The following is a 21,739-nucleotide window of genomic DNA, read 5'->3' on the forward strand; positions in this document are numbered from 1 at the left end:
AAAAATCAGTACTATCAACAAAATTCAATACTGTCAAGACCACACTCATTGAAGGGGTTTAGGCTGTCATATTAAATTCAGTACTATCAAGAGCACACCCGTTCAGGGAGTTTTATGCATGTTCTTTGATGTTATCTGTCAAAAACAATAAGAAGAACTAAAAATGTAACATTTTACTTGTATATTGTAGTAACATGCATGCAGAGTCACAAAAAGATTGGAAAATTACTAGTTATGATAAGTTACAATCATAATTATTAATCAAGCCTAAGACATAACTGAACAACATGTTGGGGTGCATTGTTGAACAATCATTGCAATTTCCAAAGCATTGGAGTGAAGGAAAATAACAGCAATAGCACGCAGCATTCCTATTCAAGAAAAAATTAGTGGTGCAACACTATAACTTTAGAAATTTCTTTCCCAACCCATCTATTCCCCCTACAAACAGACATCGAAATACCAAGGCAAGCATTCCTATATGCAACTGCCGTGCTGATCAATAAAGGAACAATAACAATCGCTGCATATTTCTATCACAGTACAAGGAAAAATTATTTGCATTTCATCGGACTCATAACACTACAGAGAACAAATGAGCTCACAAGTTTCCCTAGATCAGTACCTAGAGATCTACATGTTCATGTGCTGGATTTTTCCAAGAACGTAAGCTAAATCAGTCCCTAGATCTAGGATACGTTCCCCATTTAGGTTGCATAATCAAAGGTTCATAAACTAGAATCAACGCCAACTGCAGAGCACCATGGAGATTTTCGAAAAACGAAAATTGCACCTAGACTTACCTTGCAGATTCTTCCGGGGAGGCTTCGGCGACGAGCTCTGCGCCCGCCGCCGGATGCCGCCACTCCACTTCTTCCCCCGCGTTCCGGATCTGCTTCCCGCGCGCGACGAGCTCCTGGATTTTCCCCCGCTACGCCGGCCCTCCACGCCCGCCACCTCGCCGGACCTCCCGCCGCACCCGCCAACTGGATCTACCGCCACCACCTCACCCACCTCGCTCCCCGCCTCCAGCTTCGTGGATCCGACCTCCCGCGGGGCAGCCAAACGGCCGGCGCCCCCGACTTCTCCGCCGCCGCCGCCACGCGTCCACGGGCTCGCTCCCTGCTCCACGGGCTCGCTCCCTGCACACGCGAGATGGAGGTTGCAACGGCTCGCACGTCTAGGGACGCTGACCTCCCTCCACATTTGCGGAGGTGAAGCCGCTCACCGGACGTGGGGGGGGCGATGTAGGGTGTGCCGTTGGAGCGCTTCAGGGATAACTGTGCACGGTATGTGGAGGGAGGGGGCCGTTCTCGGGGTAGCGTTGGAGGAAGCCTTAGTCTTACGCGCCGGCAGTTCAGGCGGCCAGCCAGCCAGCCACGCGCGCGTGTCCGTGCATGTGGCGACGGGCTGACCGACAAGGCGACAGGCAAACCGGGGGCGGGCGTTGCGCGTTGCCGAGATGAGCCAGAGAGAGAGAGAGAGGCAGAGAGCCCAGAGGTGAGAGGTTCGGTGTGGTCGGTGTCGGTTCGCCGAAAGGAAGGCTGCGCCGGCCGGCTGGTTCCGTGCCCTGGCTGGCTGGTTGGGTTGGGTGGCTCATCGCAAAAGCAGCAGAGGCAGGACAGGGGCGGGAGCGCCCAACTGCAGCGCACGCACCCGTGCATGTGGGGATCAGGATGGACCGGCGGGCGGCGCACCGAAATGTGCGTGCCAGCGTGCCCGGGCTATCTCGACCAGCTACGAGTCCACAACTACAGTAGCAGCGGCCAGCGGCGGCAGGTGCGGCGGCCAGCGTCTGGTGCGTTTCTTTTCTTTTTTTGAAGTGGGTCTGGTGCGATTCGTAGGATCGGCAGGCCGCACTTGCGCTCCGGCCCATGATCAAAACAAACCGGAGCGGCGGAGCCACCCCGGAACGACGGCCCAGTCTGGCGTGCTGCCGCTTGGCCCGACCTAACAACAATCACGGTTCAGGACTGGTGGCGGCCCACCATACTATTAAAAGATCACAAAGTTAGATATATACTATCGATATATTACTGACACGGGTACAAATCTAATTTTTCTCACAACCAACATATGGAAGACGAGAATCCCCGCAAAGGTGATCAGCACCGAACGCCTCCACCTGACCGGTGTGCCGGCAGGAGGCGGCGCTTCAAGTGCAGCATCCTGAGTTGATCCTGACTAGCTGAGCTCAACTGCTTCGTCTAGCCCCAACCGCACCAACATTCCCATGGCCGCGCAAAGCTTGCCCAGCGCTCAGCACGTTCAGTGTAAGATCACGCCACTGCATCGTTGTGGCGTACCGCGTACGGCAATGCTCAGTCAACAAGGGCGATCAACGATAGATGCCGCAGCCAGCAGGTACTCGTCACTATCTTACAGAAACATACAGTGCTATCCTTCTCTGACAAGAATTTTCTCATTTGCTAACACATCGATCACCATACGCAGGGTAGCTGAGGAAAACACTACCAGGAGATTGGATACATCCCACACCCACAATCCAACTGACATGCAACGGTAAATAAAGTCTGCTTATATTAGCTGAGTCAGTTCTTTGCTTATATTAGGCTGGTTCCAAAGGGGTCGGTACCGACCCCCGCCGATCGGTACCGACCCGACTACCGACCCGCGCCGGTCGGTAAGCGCAGAAACCGAGAGCGCGGAGCGGTAGCGCTACCGACCGGCGTGGGAGCCGCGCGCGGTCGGTACCGACCCGGCCGGTACCAACCCCGCGTCCGGTCGGCTGCCACGCGGCGCTCTGTGATTGGCCAACGGCTGCCACGTCAGCTAGCCGTTGCAATTACCCGTTTTTGACCGTTTGGACTCCAAAAAATTCGAAAAAAATTCCAAAAAATCACAAATTTCATCCCCAACTCATCTATAAAATAGCCGTTGCAATTAACCGTTTTTATATTTTTATGTAATTTTCTTTATTTTAAATTGTCGTGTAATTTTTATTTCGAATTTTTATGTAATTTCTGAATTTTTAAATTTAATAAAGTGGTTTTGCTGTGTCAATTTAAATCATAGAGCAACGCGTTCTGAAATGGTTAAGTCTGGAATGGAGAAGCTGACGTGGCGCTGATGTGGCTGTGGGCTGAGGCTGCAGGCTGACTGATGGAGCGCTGGGGTCGAGTGGGCTGGCGAGCGTTGACGTGGCTGTGGCTGTGGGCTGGGGCTGCAGACCCACTGTTGGAACCAGCCTTAGCTGAGTCGGGTATAGTCCTGCAACGATAAATAAAATCTACTTATATTAGCTGAGTCAGGTATTTTCTGGAGTTAAAATAACGCTGCAGTCTCCGCCAAAAGTAATATCGCCATAAATTATGCTAGCTTTAACCACTGCAGAAGCAGAGGATAATTCCTAGTCAGTTGATAGTTGCTAGTACTGGGTAAGCCTGGTGCCTGCAGCGTAACACCAGGAGAGCAGAAGTTGCTGAACATGACCGCAAAAGACAATGTACCTGCATATATGAATCAACAAGATCAGCATACTTGAACAGGAATAGTACAAAATTAACCCAAGTTCGCGAGAAAGCACTGTAGCCTTTTCTTTTGTGAGGAGGGAAAGCACCCTTTTTTTTTGGCAAGGAGAGAAAGCACTGTGATTGCATACAATCAATTATGTAAGTGGTGTTTCAATCTAATGGAGAACATGAAAAATTAAATCATGAATGCTACACACAAATCATTCACAGCAGAAAATCGGACCCATTAACCATCCTCACTCAAACCCTCAGTAGTTGGAAACTTTGAGAATGGTTAAAGGAGCTAGACTATTATACACTCTCAAGTCCCAACAAAGAAACATTACCACTGGTACTCTGATATCCTGATTGATGACGAGTCCAAGAATACACTCCATGAGACACTGGGTTCGCCTGTCCAACATCCAGTCAGTAAAACACTAGTATGGAAACCTGAGTACGCTTTGGTAAAAGCTTGTTCATCCAAGCTCTAGTACTTTTTGGTGAATCAATGGATCTTCTTCCAGTTCATTTCACCAAGATAACAATATCTTACCTCCCAACTATTAAATTTTTATTTATCACCACTGATCATTTTGTCACTCAGAATTACATTATTTGCAGTGTATTGCGCAAGCATTGGATTGAAACTGACATATGAAAATTTGTGACATGACATTTGACAAGGTTTATTCTAGTACAACTCATCCTTTCCACTCAATTCACTATAACATCCACATTATCCCCTCCTGTTCATCCATCCCCTCTCGAAACATTCTGTCCGCAATAAAGCCAATCTCTCCTCACAAAAGATGAAGCCAAAAAGAATAATAAAAATAAGCTATCTCAAGTAAAAAAAGAAAAAGAAGTCACAACCTCACAGGCATACATTAAAACCTAACATTCAGATTCAAGACTTATGCAAGCAACTAATGAGTTCTGCATCAGCAGTCATGTACGTCAGAACCAACAGAATTCAGTTCTTGTTTAGTTTGAGAAGCATCTCAAAACCACATGCTAGTACATAGGCATGGAAGATATGCATGAGCGCAGTTAAACATATAAGAGGCCCAAACATGTATGCTAGTAACTCTTAAGATCAAGCACTAGTGGATGAAAGTTGATTTGTGCTATGTTGATTCCGTAGTATTGTGCTAAGGAACTTTCACTATATAGTACCATGCAGTACTTAATTAGCACAAGTGCTGAAAGGCAGTAAAAGACACTCTGCCTAAAAGAATGGCAGAATTATGTTCTGATTCTGACTGACGAATTTCATGGATAGGATCAATGACTAATGGTTCACATGTTTCAAGTAATATGTTCCTATGAAGGAACTCAGTCTCTCAGAATGTGTAGATGCGTAGTATGACACGACATGGCATAAACACAATTCACTCAGGAGAAAGGAGCATGCTGATAACATAAGTCAACTGAAAACCAATTGTTTATGTAGCCAATGCCAATTAACACGTTATACGTGATGAATTCATAAAATAGCCAACCAACATGATTACAATGAATATAGATCTGTTTTTGCACTACCTCCAACATAACCGACTACTGCCAAGTGGCAACAATTCACCATACAATAACCAACAAATTGCCTCCTGCTCACGCAAGATGCAATCTAAAAGGGGAATCACATTACAATTGAAAGTGATTATGTAGAACCATTGAACGGAGCAGTCACAGTATTTGTGACAAGAGATGAATCTCTTCTCCTAGAAAACAAGACATCAATCTCATTCCATTGACTCTACAAGAGTAGAAAAAGAATCATAGTTGGATGAATAAAATAATGCATCAAACCTTTCAAGTTTTGAAATCTACACCCTTTTAGACACCATAATAATGCATTATGGTGCATAAGGAGGTTAAAGGCACGGTCCTCACAGTTACAACAAGAGCTATCTATGTACATTTACACAAGAATGTGACTTATGGGAAGAGCCTGGTTGCATGATAGAACTAGGGATATATAAGTCTACCAAGACAAAGATGTGAGAAGATGCAACTCAGAATCAGAACACTAAAATGATTGCCTCAAAAGTGAACCCAAAAGATAACTTCAGAATCATACAACACTCAAGCTAGTTATAGAGGAAAACGAAACAGTTATAAAAGATGTTTTTCTAGCATTGTAATTACCATTTAGCCGGAAGATGCTTCCTGGTGTGCAAAACGTTAGTGCCGCCTCCTTGGACGATCATCATCACTATCATCCCCTGATTGGCTCCTCGACCGTGCCCGCCCTCCCCTGTCGAAGTCAGTATGCTCAGTGTACTCCTGGTACCTCCTCTTGTCACCCCCATGTCGATCCCTCTCATTCCAGTGCCTCTCCCGCTTCCTTTCCTTCTCCAGGGCACGCTCCCGATGCTGACCTTTCTCACGGTCAGATTGCCTTCTATCCGGATAGCTCACTTTGCCAATGCCCCTCTCCTCACTCCTACTACCTGGTCTTTCACGCCTCATGCCACGCCCCTTTCCATAGTTCCAATTCCCGTATTGGTGCTGCACTGGTGGTGGTAGCTGCCGCCATGGCACCTGACAACCTCTGAAATTCCACGCTTGCTGAACACCCCATAAGCCCCCAGCCATCCCCTGATCATGCCACACTCCCGGGCCACGCATGGCCATCCCACCAGCAGCCAAGAAGGATAGGTTGGGCGCCACCGGCGACGGCATCATGCCACAACCCATCCCCACATTGTACTGCCCCGTAGACTGAAATCTACCGTATCCACCAACACCTCCCGTAATGCCACCAAACGGCGGCCCAGGAGACGGCCGGGGAACCACGGACAGTGGAGGCAGCGCCAGAGTCGGCCGATCACCCAACACAGGACCCACATTGCCTCGTCCCGTCGTCGCGTTGCTCGCGCCCGGGCTGCCGTTGCCGAGGCCCCGGGTAGGGTTCGGGGCCCGTGCCGCCTCCGCGCAGGAGTCGGAGTCGTCGCCCAGGCGGTCGAGCGCGGGCGGGCGGTCGAGCGAGGCGACGCAGTTGCGCCCGTGGAAGGCGCGGCCGTGGAGCGTGGCGGCGGCCGACGCGGCCGCGGCGGCGTTGAGGAATTCGGCGCGGCATATGCCGCGCGACCTGCCGGTGAACTTTTCGGAGTAGAAATGGAGGCCGCAGAGCGCGGCGGCGGTGCCGTGCGGCGCGAGCTCGAGCGCGGCCTCCACCTCCGCGTCCGTGGTCCACCAGTGGAGGTCGCTGATGTACAGCGCCGTGCACCTGGGCGGCGACGAGTAGGAGGCCGAGGCGCCCCCACCGCGCGGCGCGCGCTGCGGCTGCGGCGGCACGTGGTGTCCCGGAGGTGCGGGAGGAGGAGGAGGCGGCGGCTGGTGTCGCGGGGTGGTGGCGGTGGCGGGTTCCGGCCGCGCCTCGGGCTCGCGCTGGGGCTGGGGCTCCGGAGCCGGGGCGCGGTGCGGCGGCGGGGACGGGGACAGGGACAGGATTGAGCAGCCGGGGGAGGGGGTTTTGGGAGGCGAGGAGGGGGCCGGGGAGGGGGAGGAAGCCGACGTTGACGTCGCCGTAGAGGTCGTCGCAGTCCTCCTCGCAGGAGGGGATGCGGAGGCCGGCGTAGGCGTCGTCCCGGACCGCGGCGATCGCCTCCTCGGCCTGCGGGGAGGCGGAGGCCACGGCGAGCCGGTCGCCGGCGCCGTACCCGTCCATGGGGGAGGCGGGCGCGGCGAGAGGGTTTTAGCGTGGAGTTGGGTGGTTTAGGATGTGTTTAGGCCGTGTTTGGTTGGGTACGAGAAAATTGTCATGAAAATTTGACTACTAATTAGAGATATTAGATGAAGTCTAATTATGAAACAATTTTTACAATCATGGTACTGTAGTATGTGCTGTAACTAAAGTCTTTTACCGCATGATTAGAGGATGATTTGGAGTGGTTACTGTAGCATCACTTTAGCCAATCGTAGTGCAACTTGGCTCATTAGATTCGTCTCGAAAAGTTGCACTCATCCATGAAAAGATTTCGCAAATAAATTTCGTTTAGTATTCCATATGTGCGTTCGTTTTTTTAGAAATTTTTACCAAACACGGCATTAGTTGGTGAAAAAGTTTGGGTTTTGGTACTGTAGCACATTTCGTTGTTACTTGACAAATAATGTTCAATTATAGATTAATTGGATTTAAAAGATTCAGTTCATGATAATCAGTTAGACTGTATAATAGTTATTTTTTCAACTGCATTTGATACTTTATACATGTATCCAAAAATTTGATGTGACGGAAATTATAGAATTTTTTAAAAAAACTGCGCTAGAGGACAAAATAATCACTGTACGATGATACTGTATCCATACTGTTTAATTCTGTAGCACGGATACTGTTTGCACAGACCTCGCCGTCGATCTCGAAATGGACGGCTCTGAAGAGATCGTAAGTCACCGCTACAGTGCTGAGCACGGAATCTCAATCCCCCGTTAGCGTGTGGTTTGATTTGGTTGTGTTGGGTGGTGTGCTGTGTGGGGCCGGTGGTGGTAAAGTTGAGCAGCGCCACGGCAGCGAGTAGCGACAGTGCGACACGACAGGCCAACGCGGCGCCGAGGCTGCTGCAGAAGGGGAAGGGGTGAGTGGGAATGGGAACCGGGAAGGCCGGGTCCCGGAACCGGGAGGACCAGTGCGACGCTCATGCATGTTCAGTTGTTGACGGCTTCACGAATCACGATACTCCAGTTGGCAGTTGCTAGGGGAGGCATCCCAAACGACTGGGCAGCGAATGACGGGAGCATGGCTTGCCCGGATGCAAAATTCAAAATTCCAAAACCATCACAGCAAATAAGAATTTTATAGGCATGCAGTAGTAAATCTAGATAAAATAAAAAATAAATTACATAATTTATTTATAAATTGCGAGACGAATCTAATGAACCTAATTAGGCTATAATTAGACATTAAATTGCTACAGTACACATGCTCTAATGATAAATTAATTAGACTCATTAGATTCATCTCGAAGTTTACAGACAAGTTCTGTAATTAGTTTTGTGATTAGTCTATGTTTAGTACTTCAAATGTTAAAAGATTTCCTTTCAAAAAGTTTACAGCATACATCTAAACGAGACCTTGGATGCAAAAGCTCGAAGTTTACAGACAAGTTCTGTAATTAGTTTTGTGATTAGTCTATGTTTAGTACTTCAAATGTTAAAAGATTTCCTTTCAAAAAGTTTACAGCATACATCTAAACGAGACCTTGGATGCAAAAGCAAAACCCATGCGATTGGAAAATTTGAACATTACTTTTCAAAAAAAAAAAGAACATTTGAACATTCGTGTGCTAAAATTCAGAAATTTCTACCACACCACCGTAACCTTTGTCTGCTACATCCATAAATTTCGTTGAGCGAGAAGCGTTAATGAGACCTTCCAGCGGATACTCAATGCCAACGTTAATTATTAAGGGTTTTTTAAATCTTGAAAACTACCGGTAACCCAATTGGCCATGGCCACCTCAATGGCTGTTGTTTTGACATCTTTCCGGCCACCCTAAAATCTGCCACTGCCGCCACCTCCGACGGTGCCCACCCACTTGTTCCCTAACTTGGGCATGCACGCTGAGCTTCGCTGTAGCTATCGGATATAACCCTTGCATCATGCCAAAACCACACGCTCCAAGCTGGAATGTTGCGAGCTTCGATAGGGTTGGTACGAGGTTGTCCATCCCTGTGTTGTTCCGGCCAACAGTGAGGTTGACCGAAGGTGTTCAACAAAATTAATGCAAGAGTGAGCTCTAGTGTTCAGGCCGCGTTTAGTTCCCAAAAAGTTCCCAAACTTTTCCGTCACATCGAATTTTTCAACACATGCATGGAGTATTAAATGTAGTTAAAAAAATAACTAATTACACAGTCTGACTGATTACCACGAGATGAATCTAACGACGTTAATTAATCCATGATTGGACATTAATTACCAAATAAAAACGAAACATGCTACAGTGTCGTAACCCAAAAATTTTCGCGATCTAAACGCGGCCTCATTTTTCTCAATTGGTATGATCAAATAGTGAAGTGCGATGGAATTGTTCAAAATGCTTCTGCGATGATGATGACTTCAAGATGATAACAGCTTTTAGATTGATGGTATTGAGAACAAGTAGCCTAAACATAGCATGGGCAGAGCCAGCATATGAAGCCACCGAGGTTAGCTCTCTGTCACAATATTGTCAGCTCCATATATGAACAGTACAAAACAGTGATTGCTCATTGATTTTGCAGAAAATTATCGATGTCAACAGACATCAATCATTACATGTAGCTCCGCCCCTGAAACATAGTTCTTGTATGCTAGACTGCTAGACACAGGTTACAGGGCAAGCCTGGAGTATTTTGTTAACGGGAAAACTAAATGGAATTCGAGCACTTCTTCCACCCTCCACACTCCGAATTTTGTGAGTCCAAATTTTGGAACGGAAACGCGATCTCCGATGAGCTTCTTCTCCACCTCCGGCGAGGTTAGGGTTCAAGATAAGGGTTTGGGCTCCGGCGATCTCCATTGCTAGGATTAGAAGGAAGGTTGGGGGTGGTACGCAGGGCCGGCGGTGGTGGTGGCACGGGGTCGGTGAGATCGGCGGCGGTGGCGCCACGGGCCGGGCAGTGGAGGAGGGCGGTTGGGCCAGGATGGGGCGGGGGCGACAATAACCATGGCGGCGGCGGCGAGACCCTCCCGCATTCGCTATTGGGGAGGCAAGGCGGCGGCGAAAGAGGCGGGACGGGAGCAGGAAGAAGTGAAAGGAAGAAGAAGGGTAGGAAGAAGATAAACAATTGATTCAGAGTAAAAAAATTCAGGTGTAGGAAGGGGCAAAAATATGAGTGTGCTATAGCCAAGCCCTACTTGTGCAAAGGTCCCCATGTATTGGGACAATAAGATATTTAATGGTGTCAATACTAAGGCACGCCGTGAATTGAGTGCAGCTCAAACTGGTAAAGTTACTTAGGCTAGTCTTAATGGGGTTTCATGGAGAGTTTCATAGCATTAAATATCATCACTTTTGCTGATATGGCAAGGAGAGAGAAGGATAGAGTTTCATCACCATAAAACTCATCTGGCACAGTTACCTAATTCACAGTCTATGTAACTGTGCTCATAAAACTTCCATGTCTCTGTACTGTTCATTGATTAAACAACTATTTTTGCTGGCGACGTCTCCGGCTGTTGGAGGAGGCTTAGACAGGTTGGAGTCCTCAACTCGACATGAGTGGTTGCATTTTTCTAAATTTGTTCCACGATTTAATCAACGTTGTTAGTGGTAGGGCTTCAGTGGTAGGGCGATGTATCCGACGCTGCCAGCTCATCATTCATATTTGAGCATTTGTAACGTGTTTCGTGAAAAAAAGGTCTATATAGAGAGCCACAGGTTACAGGGCAGGCCTGGAGTATTTTGTTAAATGATTTGTCCTTGTGTGCATCATGCAGAGTTTCGATATCCTGCTACTAATAATAAAAGTTTACGCATCCGTTGATGCGTTGTTAGAGAGTAAAATTCAGGACATCTCCCACTGAGCAAAAGAGGATGGAAGAATGCACTAATCATTCTTTTAAATGACAGCTGGAAGAATGCTTCCCTGATAGGGATGTCACTGTGCCTAAAGACATTGGGGAAATATTCCCTATTAGATTCAGAGCAGTAAGCCTCAAAATAAGTGGCAAATTGCTGAAAACATGTGGAAAAAGGCCGCTAGCAGTCATTAGCTTTTCTTTTTTTTAAAAAAAAAGAACAGTCATTAGCTTCTCATTCGTCTGCCAATCAATGCTCTGCCATTGTGTAGAGCATCTAAAATACGCTGGCATGTAATATCAGCATCGCCTTCATTCTTGGAACCAGATTTTGTTGCATCTCCCTTATTTACAGAGGCGAGCACTGTGCCATCAAGAATACTCTGGTGCACACCAGATATAAGATTGTCATCAGCATTCTCTCGGAGCTGATTCTCTGAAGTTGCACAAACTGCTTCAGCTTGATCAGCAAAAAGATATTTTGATTCAGAAGAGCTGCAGATGTCTCTGCAGGTATCATATTTCTCAGCTCGAGTTCGGCCTCCTCCCAATATAGTTGACAATGGGTGTACAATTGAGATAGCACTATCCGTCCTCTCCAAAACTGCCTTCAAATCCAAGAAATCATTTACAGACTCTGGTTTCTCAAACTGCACAAGGACAGCGGTGGAATCGATGGAGAAGACAGAACTGACCGATCCTGGACCAAACACTTTGCAGATGCAATCCTTAATTTCCTTTGGTCTGACCTTAGACATGAATCCCCAGATGAGAACAATGTTATCATACACAGGAGCAGGATACCTTCTCATATAACCTGGCTCTGGTCTCTCCATGCCACAGCTTAAATCAATCATTGTTCCACTGTTCCAGCTTGGGGACAAAAGATTGATGTGTTTCTGCAGCTTATTGTTTGTTGCTAAGTTATCCTGAGGTGAGAGCTGCTCAAATTTGATATCAAGATAAGTGCACAACTGTGCAAAAACACATCCAGTCATGTATGCATCATACCCTGCTTCGTGCTTAGCACCTGAAATGAAGCAAGACGACCTGCAGGATAGCAGGACAAACAAAGGAAGAATGGGTCAGTCAATATGTCAATTTGTGTAGAACCAACTAATTCCAATTAAACTAGAACGTTCAAAAAGCAAGTTCTCTGTACATGCCAAATAAATTTTGGGCATAACCACACAAGCATATCAAATGTTAGCAAAAAACTTGAAGTGCGGAAAATATCAAAGATCCAGAAAAAAACATACTTTGTTTCATCTCCTTCAACTTCAATTTTCACAGGAGAAAGACTGGATGGCTTCATAGCATATGAATCTGATGCAGGGCACAAAAATGAGAAAGCTGAAGACAGTGATTTACTTTTCTGCTTCATCAGTTTCTGAACTGATTGATTGACAGACATAAGATGCCTGGTATCTGCGATGTGTGGGAAAATTTTGTGGATCCTTGAGGCAAATTCCTTGATAGATGAAGGAAGAGGACCGACAAACTTGCTATACACTTGTGCAATATCTGTTTAAAAACAAAAGAAAATTTTGAGAAGCATAAGAGTTAGTGCTAGATATATCACGAATTCAATTGGTATCAAATAGTTCCAAATTCCCAGCACATCTGAGCAGAAATTTCCGTGACAAGAAATTTTTACTGCAGTGCATTGGGAATCTCACCATGTATCAACTGTGGAGTTACTTCTCATAAATTACCCGTAAGGACAAAAGAGTACCTAGAAAACAACTATGGCCAACAATCAATTTCCTTTCCGACGAAAGAAGGTCAATGACATGCCGGATTCCTATTGCTGATTTGATTCTTGCTTCCCTGCTTTTCAGTAGATCTTCCTGCACATCTTTCTGCATTGGAATAGAAACAAATATCACTACCTATTGCTTAGATTAGTGGAACAATGATCATAAATAAGGTTATGTCCCATGGATTGCACCTCTTCAATTTAAAACCAAAAGGAAATGATATGCACAAATTCTGAAAGCTGGACTGCACCATTTGAACTTAAAGTCAAATAGATGACCTCCAGCTTTTTGAAATAGGCTCAGTATAGATAAAAAGGTAACAAATCATGTGCCATGCCAAATAAAATAAATTGATTCTCTTACCATCAGCAATATTCTGTCATCATCGGTGTCTGAATAAACTACTCTCTTTTCAGATGTGTCATCCTCACCAAATGTACAGACATAAACAAGATCCCTGAAGTTTTTTCTCAAAACCTGCACAGACAAACGACGGATACAGAGTGTACAAGCTTTATTAATTTGCCACACACCGCTTAGTAACACTTTGTGCAGCAGAAAACACAATAGCTCTAACATATCCTAAACCTAACCAATGAATGTAAATTCTACATGGCAGAGTTACAATCAAAATGACAACAGCCAGAAGTGTTGAACAAGTATATTAAGGATTAAGCTTTACTTGGATGTTTTAGGAGGACAATGTGTCCATTCTATTTATTGTTACAGTATTCGCAAAGAAAAATACGCATATGTTCCTAAGTGTTCAACCCATTCAGTGCCTGCTACATTGAGTTATGAGAATCAATTTCTTTGGCCATCGGTCACTTCGACTGCTTTAAAACACAAAATAAATTGAAAGATTCAATAAGGTACCAAGAGACAACTTTAGCAGGGGCGTGTGGTCATCTTTTGCTTTTGTTTTCATCATAAACATGTGTAAGTATAACACATCAAATAAACAATAAAAAGGAGGATTACATAACAACACTATTCATAATTTTTAGCAAAGATATAACTCATGAATGAATACAGTATCTTTTTCACAACTTAACTACCCAGCTAGCGCTAAGTTCCAAGGAAAATAATACCTGTTGAATTAGCTGCAACTGATGTGACGAGAATCCATTAAGCATAATAGCTGGGCGCATTTTGAAGAAAACTGTTTGGAATTGTCCTGCCACACATTCAGAGTTTCCTAACAAATGGCTGTCGGGCTTGCTGACTATCACATCACGCCATTCCTTGAAGTTCATTTTCATCCTTTCTGTGAAAAGGATATCAGCAGCCCTCTCTAGAGGCATATCTCCATCCCCTTCAGAAGTGGTGGAAGATGGAGATGTTTGATCTTGATGCAACAAATTTAGTTTCTGCAGTGCTTCTTCCTCTTGTGCTCTGGATAAATACGATATTCCTGAGATTAACCAAATATTGTAAATGAACAAGTACCTCGGGGAATATGCATGGAGCATGTGTTATCTCTTAAGTAACAGATAATGAAGAACTATAAAATGAGTTTTGTGTGATAGGCACATCTTGCAATCTTAATTGACAGAGAAAATGCATAAAGTAACAGCTCAACCAAGTATTATAGGTAAGAGAAAGCACCTTCACGGAAGCATGTGTTGAAATCAAACTGGTACTTTGCCAAGAAGTCAATTGAAGTTGTCTGACAAAGAAACTCATGAGATGGACAATCACTCAGCTCCTTGCGAGGGAAGATAAAGAAGTTATGCCTGCCAAGAAGAAAAAAGGTTATGTCCTGAAAAAAAACATCAGCTACAGAGCTGATTAGCAAGTGATCAAGCAATCAACAATTAACATCGCATAAAAAGGCAAGCCAATAGCTACATATGCTGCAAAGGTGCAAATCCTCACAACTAAGACAGATACAGAGGATTCAATATTGGACCTCTGCCCTCTACTTTATGAAGCTCAAATCATCTGCCTCATACGGCTGTGTGCCAGAGCAGCATCCATGTCCACCATGAAGCTAGACACTAGCAGTTAGCATACAGGTTCTGCAGATTGGCAGTGCAATCTAGTATGGCGTATCCGAAATTTTTGCAAGGTACAACATGTTCATGAGCCATTCTTGATCCGACTTTTCTCACATCTCCATTATCATTGCTATCTCAATACGAGCTTATCATTGCAGAGCATTGCAAGAAGCACACTAAGCAGTTATTATTAGGATCAAAGAAAAGACCTCAATGAGACTTCTGCACCAACAAAGTATCACCACGAAACTTTCTACAGGAAAACAAGGCCAAAATGCTGCTGCCTGAAGCACACAAATCTGTTAGTCGCAAACCGCCAAAGCACCGAAGTATCACCACGAAACTTTCTACAGAAAACAAGGCCAAAATGCTGTTGCCTGAAGCACGCAAATCTGGGCGGGTTACTAGAACAGAAAGGAGATTTGGGAGAGGCAAAGCGGCACGTACGGATGGGCGACGAAGGCGGACTTGGCGGGGTCCCATCGGAAGGGGCAAACGCCGAGCTGCAGGGCGGCGAACCGCTCCGCGGAGTCGCGGAGCTTGAGGTACCGCACGTCGTCGCGGTCGAGCTCGAAGGTGTCCCTCCAGGGCGCGCTCGTGACGCCGCTCATCTCCAGGTCGAGCCCCACGAACGCGGCCTCCCGCACGCGCCCCCGCAGCTCATCCAGGGCCTCCGCCAGGTCCCCCCGCGTCACCTGCTTCACCGGCACTCCGCTGCCGCCCTCGCCGCCGCCTTTCGGAGGCGGCGAGGAGGAGAGCGCGCGGAAGAGCAGGGCCCTTGGCGGCGGCGCGGGGCGGAGGCGGCCCTGCATGGTCGCCGTCGCTGGAGAAAAAGGGCGGCGGCGGGCGGCGGGGGGTTGGGTTTGATTGTTTCTGATGTAATGGACTGTAAGGGAGCGTTTAGTTCCCAAAATCAAAAATTGTCGGGAGGGCTTTTCGAACACTAATTAAAAAACTAATTTCAGAACTCACTTGGAAACCGCGAGACGAATATTTTGAGGCCTTTGACCGCATCATTAGCACATATGGGTTACTGTAGCACTTATGGCTAATCATGCCCTAATTAGGCTCAAAAGATTCGTCTCGTCGTGTACATCCAAACTGTGTAATTAGTTTTATTATTTAATTACATTTAGTGCTTCATACATGTGTTTTAAAGGGGAGGTGAAAATTTTTGGGAACTAAACGGGGCCTAAACCCGTGTTGGTATAAGGCCCATATGTCGAAAATGTCATGAACGAAGACGAGCTTAAATTTGGGTTGGGTTGTGTATACTGTATGGTAGATTAGTAGGCGATGACCCAGTAATACAAAATAGTTTGGAGTATACTGTATTGTAGACAATTTCCCCGTAATTTACAAAATAATCTATTTTCAAAATGTTTACAGTATATTTATAGAAAACAGTCCAGTTTTCATCAAAATTTCTACAAATACTGCATGAAGTTTAAATTTCCATGCTCCAAACAAGACGAGCCACAATGCAGATCAATTCTACGCAATATCAAGCCGCTCTGGTACATCCAGATCATTCAAATATACCTTGTGCACTTTAATCTTGTATTTATCTGTCCGGAAGGTTAGGTTAGGTCACAAAAAGACCGGAATACGGAAAAGTCGTCTGATCAGGTCAGGTAAACCAAAAGACCGCCAAAAACCCTCCGAAGGAGTCATCTTTCCCCAAGCTATACAAAATGATGCGGTCCAGCATTGCGTTTCTCAACTATCTCGACCGGCCCTTCTGCATCTTCAGGAAGCAACCACGTGCGAAATATCTTTGCCGAAAAGCCCAGCGATTGCTTTCCCTGGATCCTCCTGCTTGATGAGGGACTCCCCAACGAGAACCTACAACGAACGTACCAGCGGTGTCAGCTTTGACCCAATACGTCAGATGAACCTGGAGTTCGTTTTGGAGGCGCTAGTGGCCGATGACTTACTGCTTTGACCCCGGCGTTTTGAACGAATGAAATGTGATCAGGAGTGAACAGCCCAGATTCTCCTACAACCTGAAGCATAGCAAAGAACATGAATGCTCGATGAAGTACTACTTCCTGGGCACAGTCAAATGTGTGGCGTGGTACAGTTATTTTTACAACTTCTGGATAGTGATTTCATTATAGGTGTACTGGCATCCACGGATTACAGTTTGAATTGAAGGTACATGTACATAGGCCTGATTCACAGCACAGCGCAATATGCTATATAGTGAGGCAGTTTAAGATGGCAATAATTACGTGATAAAGAACTGCTGCCCCAAGTGTAGGCGTGTAGCTACTGATGTCAATTTACTAAGTAAAAAATCCTTTTGCATTCGTTTTCTTTTCACAAGACCCATGTCAAAGAAAATACTTACAATTACATCCTTCTGAGCTATCAGCTGTCCTCGTTCACCTTCCAGAAGTTTTTTTGTGTTTGAAATATCAACTTCAAACGTCTCTGCAAAAGGAGATGTCCTCAATGAATTATTCAACCTAATAACATGACTGGAGCATTACAGTAGAATACAGTGTCTATAATAATATTTTCTCACAGCTACCACCTTATTTTGGTATACAAGCACTTAAATAGTCAGATTGACGTATGTTTACTCCAATCACTTCTCTACCATGCAATGAAATCTTCATCGTACGGTGACATTTGAGATACATAAACCAATGGTTTAATACTCTGATATGAATCAACAAGCTTCCAAGTGATAAATAGCTAAATGACTTCACTAGGAATTGAATCTAGGGTAAAAAAAAACATACCAAGATTGCGGTTATTGATTCCAATGAGCTGTACACCATCGATTCCTAAAACACGGTCCATTTCCCTTTCATCATGAACCTTCAGTAACACAGTCCAGTTGAATCAATAAATCAAATGACACGAGAGCAACATGAGGTGGCAGTTGAAACAACATATATAACATATCGCAAGAACAGCTCAGCTAACCTCAACTAAAGCAGCCATCCCTAGTATTTTGCAAATTTTCAACATGTACTTGATATCACGGTCAGGTAATACAGCAGCAATTAGAAGAACAGCATCTGCACCCATGGACCGTGCATAGTAAAGTTGCCAAGCATCAACTATGAACTCTTTGCACAGAAGAGGGCACTGCATTTTGTAATTCAGAACTTGAGCTATTGATGCACTGGAAATACCCTATCTGAATACAATTGACTTCTGAAATGTATGTACGCAATGTGGATACAGCACCTGGACTCCAGCATTGCGTATAGCCTCCAAGTAGTTAAAACTTCCCTGATCACATATTAAGGAGTATTCAGCATACATAATTTAATAATTGATGATAGAAATGAGATAAAATTTCTCAAGGTGAAGAAGTTAATAACCTGAAAATATTTTTCATCTGTAAGAACACTTAGACATGCTGCTCCATTTTTCTCATATGCCTGAGCGATCTGAACCTGTTTATGTCCCAACAAACATTATTACACGGCTAAAGAAACTGATTGATTTCAAAACATAATCATGTATGTTGATTCAGATTTCAGAGTCCCAACAAATAAAACCTATTACTATCACTAGACAATATTCAAAAACAAGCATCAATTAGATGGCCTCTATTCACTTATTTTACAATTTTTTAGCAGGCGGGCAACATATATGGGCTATCTGATATACATAAAACTTGAAGGGAGGCAACATATATAACCTATATTCTAATCCTCACATCTCTCCTGTAGGCGTCATGCAGGTTTTATAGAAAGGACAGGCATCCTGGCATACTCACGGTTCGTTGTATTATTCCCTGACAATTAATTAGTGATTACTAATTATCACTTGATATGTCACTGACAATAATCAGTTCAGTCAATAACATACAGGTTCATATTACAACTAAGGTTCCACAAATGAGTTCCCAGACAAGGATTATAATGCACATATAACAAATAGATAGATTTTGATAATACAAATGAAATGTTGGAGATCCACACCCCAAACTCACCGGATCAAAATCCTCCCTGAGAACACCACGGCTCGGTGAAGCCTTCTTGACCTCCGCAATCAGTGCAGGCAAGCCAATCCGATCATACGACGCCTTGAGCGCCCCAACGAAGTCCCTCGCCGGAGGAGCAGCCTCCAGCGACCCCTTCAGCATGTACAGGGGCCTCCTCTCCTTCATCTGCCAAACGCAAGCACGCACGAAATTGAGCACGGGCTAAGGCAGGCACTGGCTCGCGCATAGCACGGGGTCATCTCACAGACGTGCCTGCGAAACCTCGACGTCCTTGTCCCAGACGATCTTCTCGAGGATGTTCCGCGGCGTGTTCCCCTCGTTCTCGAGGCGGAACTGGAACGGGCCCACGTAGTGCACCGCCGGCCCCGTCACGGGCCGCCGCCGGATCCTTATCCCGTCGACGCCCTCTATGGAGGCCCCGGCAGCGGCGGCGTCCGCCACGGGGCTCCCGTTGCCCCCTTGCTCCGTGGCGCCCGCCGCCTCGGCCTCCGCGGCGGGCGAGCTCGTCGCGGCCTCATCCACCTCCGACTCCTGCACGAGAGCACGGGTACAATACAAGTATACAACCTCACGATTCGGTCGGAATTCTCGGCGAACCGAGCTCGACAGCTGAAGGCAAGGGGAACTGACAGTCTCGGCGCTGGCGCAGCGGGCCGGGGCGGGGCTCGAGCGACCGCCTCCGGCGGCTTCCATGGGGGCCGCGGCGAGGGGGCGGCGCGCGGCGACGAGGGTTCTCGGGGCGCGGCGGTGGGGGTAGCGGGTCGGGGCAGCGAGGCCCGGCCGGGGAGGAGCGGATCCTACAGCGAGCGCTTCCATTCGAGGCGCCGCGGAGCAGAGTGGGGGCTAATTGGATTGGGGTGGACGTTAGCCGTTGGGCATCGTACACCAGCGCTCCTACAGACCGCTTCACTGCTGGCACCACGCTGTAGTCTACCAGCGCCAGTCGTCTACATGCCTGCACTGGGAGGAGATACAGCCATACAGTCATACAGGTCACAGGTTAACTGAGGATTCTTGCTGCAAAAATCCCACAGAAACTGATAAAGAAGCCGTCTGCCAAGAGCTTCTGAAACTACAGGAGGCAGAAATTTCACAAGAAACAGCACATTTGCAGGGGGAAATTAGAGGGGTTCCAATTACATCTCATTAGATAATTAGCGTGCAGGGGATTCACAGATACAGATTGCAGAATGCTGCAAAGTGTTGGGCATAGGGACTGTACAAAAGCATAACCATTTGAAGCGCCCGACCCGAAGATAAAGGCTAAACCATGTATTAATTACCGAATAAGATCTCCGACATAATACATGTTACATCAAGTGGAGTTCAGAGTCATACAGAGCTTTATTCAACATGTACACAAGGGGTAAAGCGACAACACAGAGCTACACAGAACAACCATAGGATAACGACTAGCATGACGACATGGAGGACTAGCTCTTCATCCAATACGGCTCCACTCGATCAGCTTGGGTGCGGACACTATCTACTCGTAGTCTTCTGGCATAAAGTCAGGATCCTCTGGAGAAAAATCAACAAGGGTGAGTACAAAAGTACTCAGCAAGCTCCACCTCACCCTACGGGAGGGGAATGACATGCACGACACACATTAAGCACAATGCAATAGCAATGCAACTAATGGTATGCAACTCTTTCCGACACAACCCACAGTAGGTAGCTCACTAGTTGTCAGGACCACACCGTAGCCTGTCCATACCGTGGACACGGACCATTCGAATGGATTATACACTCTGCAGAGGTCGTACACTGTACCCACACGCTCGACTGCCCGAACGGACAACCGACATAGCCGACACCCAGCCGTGGTCACGCCCCAGCCCGGCCGCACAAACTCTCGGGCCCTGACCCCAATGGTCTATACCCGTAAACCATTCCTGCGACCGTCAGGTTAACCAGTGGGATTAGGCTAAGTCCGGCCCATACCGGAACATGTGGTCGTACTAAAGTAAGCTAGGTGAGATGTCAAAACAACTCGGTCCTTATGATTCGCCAGGGAAGCAACCATCCCTCAACATACCAACTCGAGTCTACCACCATGGTAGCACTCACCCGCCAGTCTACCACCACGGTAGCACCGGCTCCAGCACACCCAGCTGCCCTGGTCTCAGCCAGATCCCTTCATATCCTAGTCTCAGATCTGGATATGCATGACTACTCAGATGCATGCATGAACACACTCAATCACTCAAGTACTGGTATATGTAATCGATCCTAGACCCAGGCTACAGCTAAACGTCCTCACATAGATGCAACCGCTCACGTAGGGGTCGATGAAACTTGCCTTCGCTTACGTACGTGTCGGCGGCGGCGGCTTCCTGCTCGCGTGTAACACCCCTGTGTTAAGCGTACTCGCTAACCACATGTTTAATCTCTAATCCTGACTTAAGCACGTCATTAGCGTTAACCGAGTCCGCGCGTTAAACTTTGTTTTAGCTGTGTTCGTCTACGTTTTTCTCCTTGATCCGAGCTTCGAATCGACTTTCGCCCAAAACGAAAGTTGTAGATCTTCTTTTCCTCTACAACTTTTATTTTGACCAAATTTCAAGTTCCTATATGAAATTTGGAGTTTCAACTGGTCAAACACGAGTCAAACGAGTACAGTGGTTCACTGTGCTCGGCACTGTGACGCCCATACCGGCGTCGGCGTCTGGACGCCGGCGAGCCTCCACGCGTCGGCGATCGCGCCCGACCTCGGCGTCTGAGCGCCGCTCTTATCCTCGCGGACTCCTCAAAGCTTCCTGTCCCGTCCCGTTCCTCCCTTCTCCTTCCTCGGAGCACGGCGAGTCGAAGTGAGCAGAGCTCGTCGCGCCGGTCGCCCCTCGCCGCCGCAGCTCGTTTCCTCGCGCCCCAAGCCGCCTCACCTCGCCCTCCACCTCCTCCGCCCGTCGCCAAGCTCGGCCGAGCCACACCCCGGCCGAAATCGAGCAGCAGACCGCCGTCCGCCATCGCCGTCCGCCCCGAGCTTCGCCCTCTCCGTCGATCTCCCTCTCCTGGCCATCCTCCGCCCC

General features: G+C 46.8%; 2 protein-coding genes and 1 pseudogene across 2 annotated transcripts; all 3 read right to left on the reverse strand.

Annotated features, from left to right (window-relative positions):
• Positions 1–2,920: 2,920 nt before the first annotated feature.
• Positions 2,921–7,172, reverse strand: LOC120680490 (annotated as a pseudogene).
• Positions 7,173–10,983: 3,811 nt separating this feature from the next.
• LOC120682905 (poly(A)-specific ribonuclease PARN-like) lies at positions 10,984–15,618 on the reverse strand. Its single transcript, XM_039964925.1, has 7 exons — positions 15,188–15,618; positions 14,349–14,476; positions 13,832–14,154; positions 13,104–13,217; positions 12,716–12,842; positions 12,240–12,504; positions 10,984–12,030 (listed from the first exon to the last, which is right to left on the reverse strand). Exons 1-7 carry the CDS (start codon positions 15,550–15,552, stop codon positions 11,208–11,210), a joined length of 2,145 nt encoding a protein of 714 aa, XP_039820859.1. The 5' UTR covers positions 15,553–15,618; the 3' UTR covers positions 10,984–11,207.
• Positions 15,619–16,111: 493 nt separating this feature from the next.
• Positions 16,112–19,689, reverse strand: LOC120684064 (indole-3-glycerol phosphate synthase, chloroplastic-like). Its single transcript, XM_039966167.1, has 10 exons — positions 19,341–19,689; positions 18,963–19,241; positions 18,699–18,875; positions 18,082–18,156; positions 17,945–17,989; positions 17,678–17,842; positions 17,491–17,569; positions 17,094–17,176; positions 16,678–16,746; positions 16,112–16,585 (listed from the first exon to the last, which is right to left on the reverse strand). Exons 1-10 carry the CDS (start codon positions 19,524–19,526, stop codon positions 16,490–16,492), a joined length of 1,254 nt encoding a protein of 417 aa, XP_039822101.1. The 5' UTR covers positions 19,527–19,689; the 3' UTR covers positions 16,112–16,489.
• Positions 19,690–21,739: the final 2,050 nt, after the last annotated feature.

This window comes from Panicum virgatum, chromosome 7N, assembly GCF_016808335.1.
Source record: "Panicum virgatum strain AP13 chromosome 7N, P.virgatum_v5, whole genome shotgun sequence".
NCBI lineage: Eukaryota > Viridiplantae > Streptophyta > Magnoliopsida > Poales > Poaceae > Panicum > Panicum virgatum.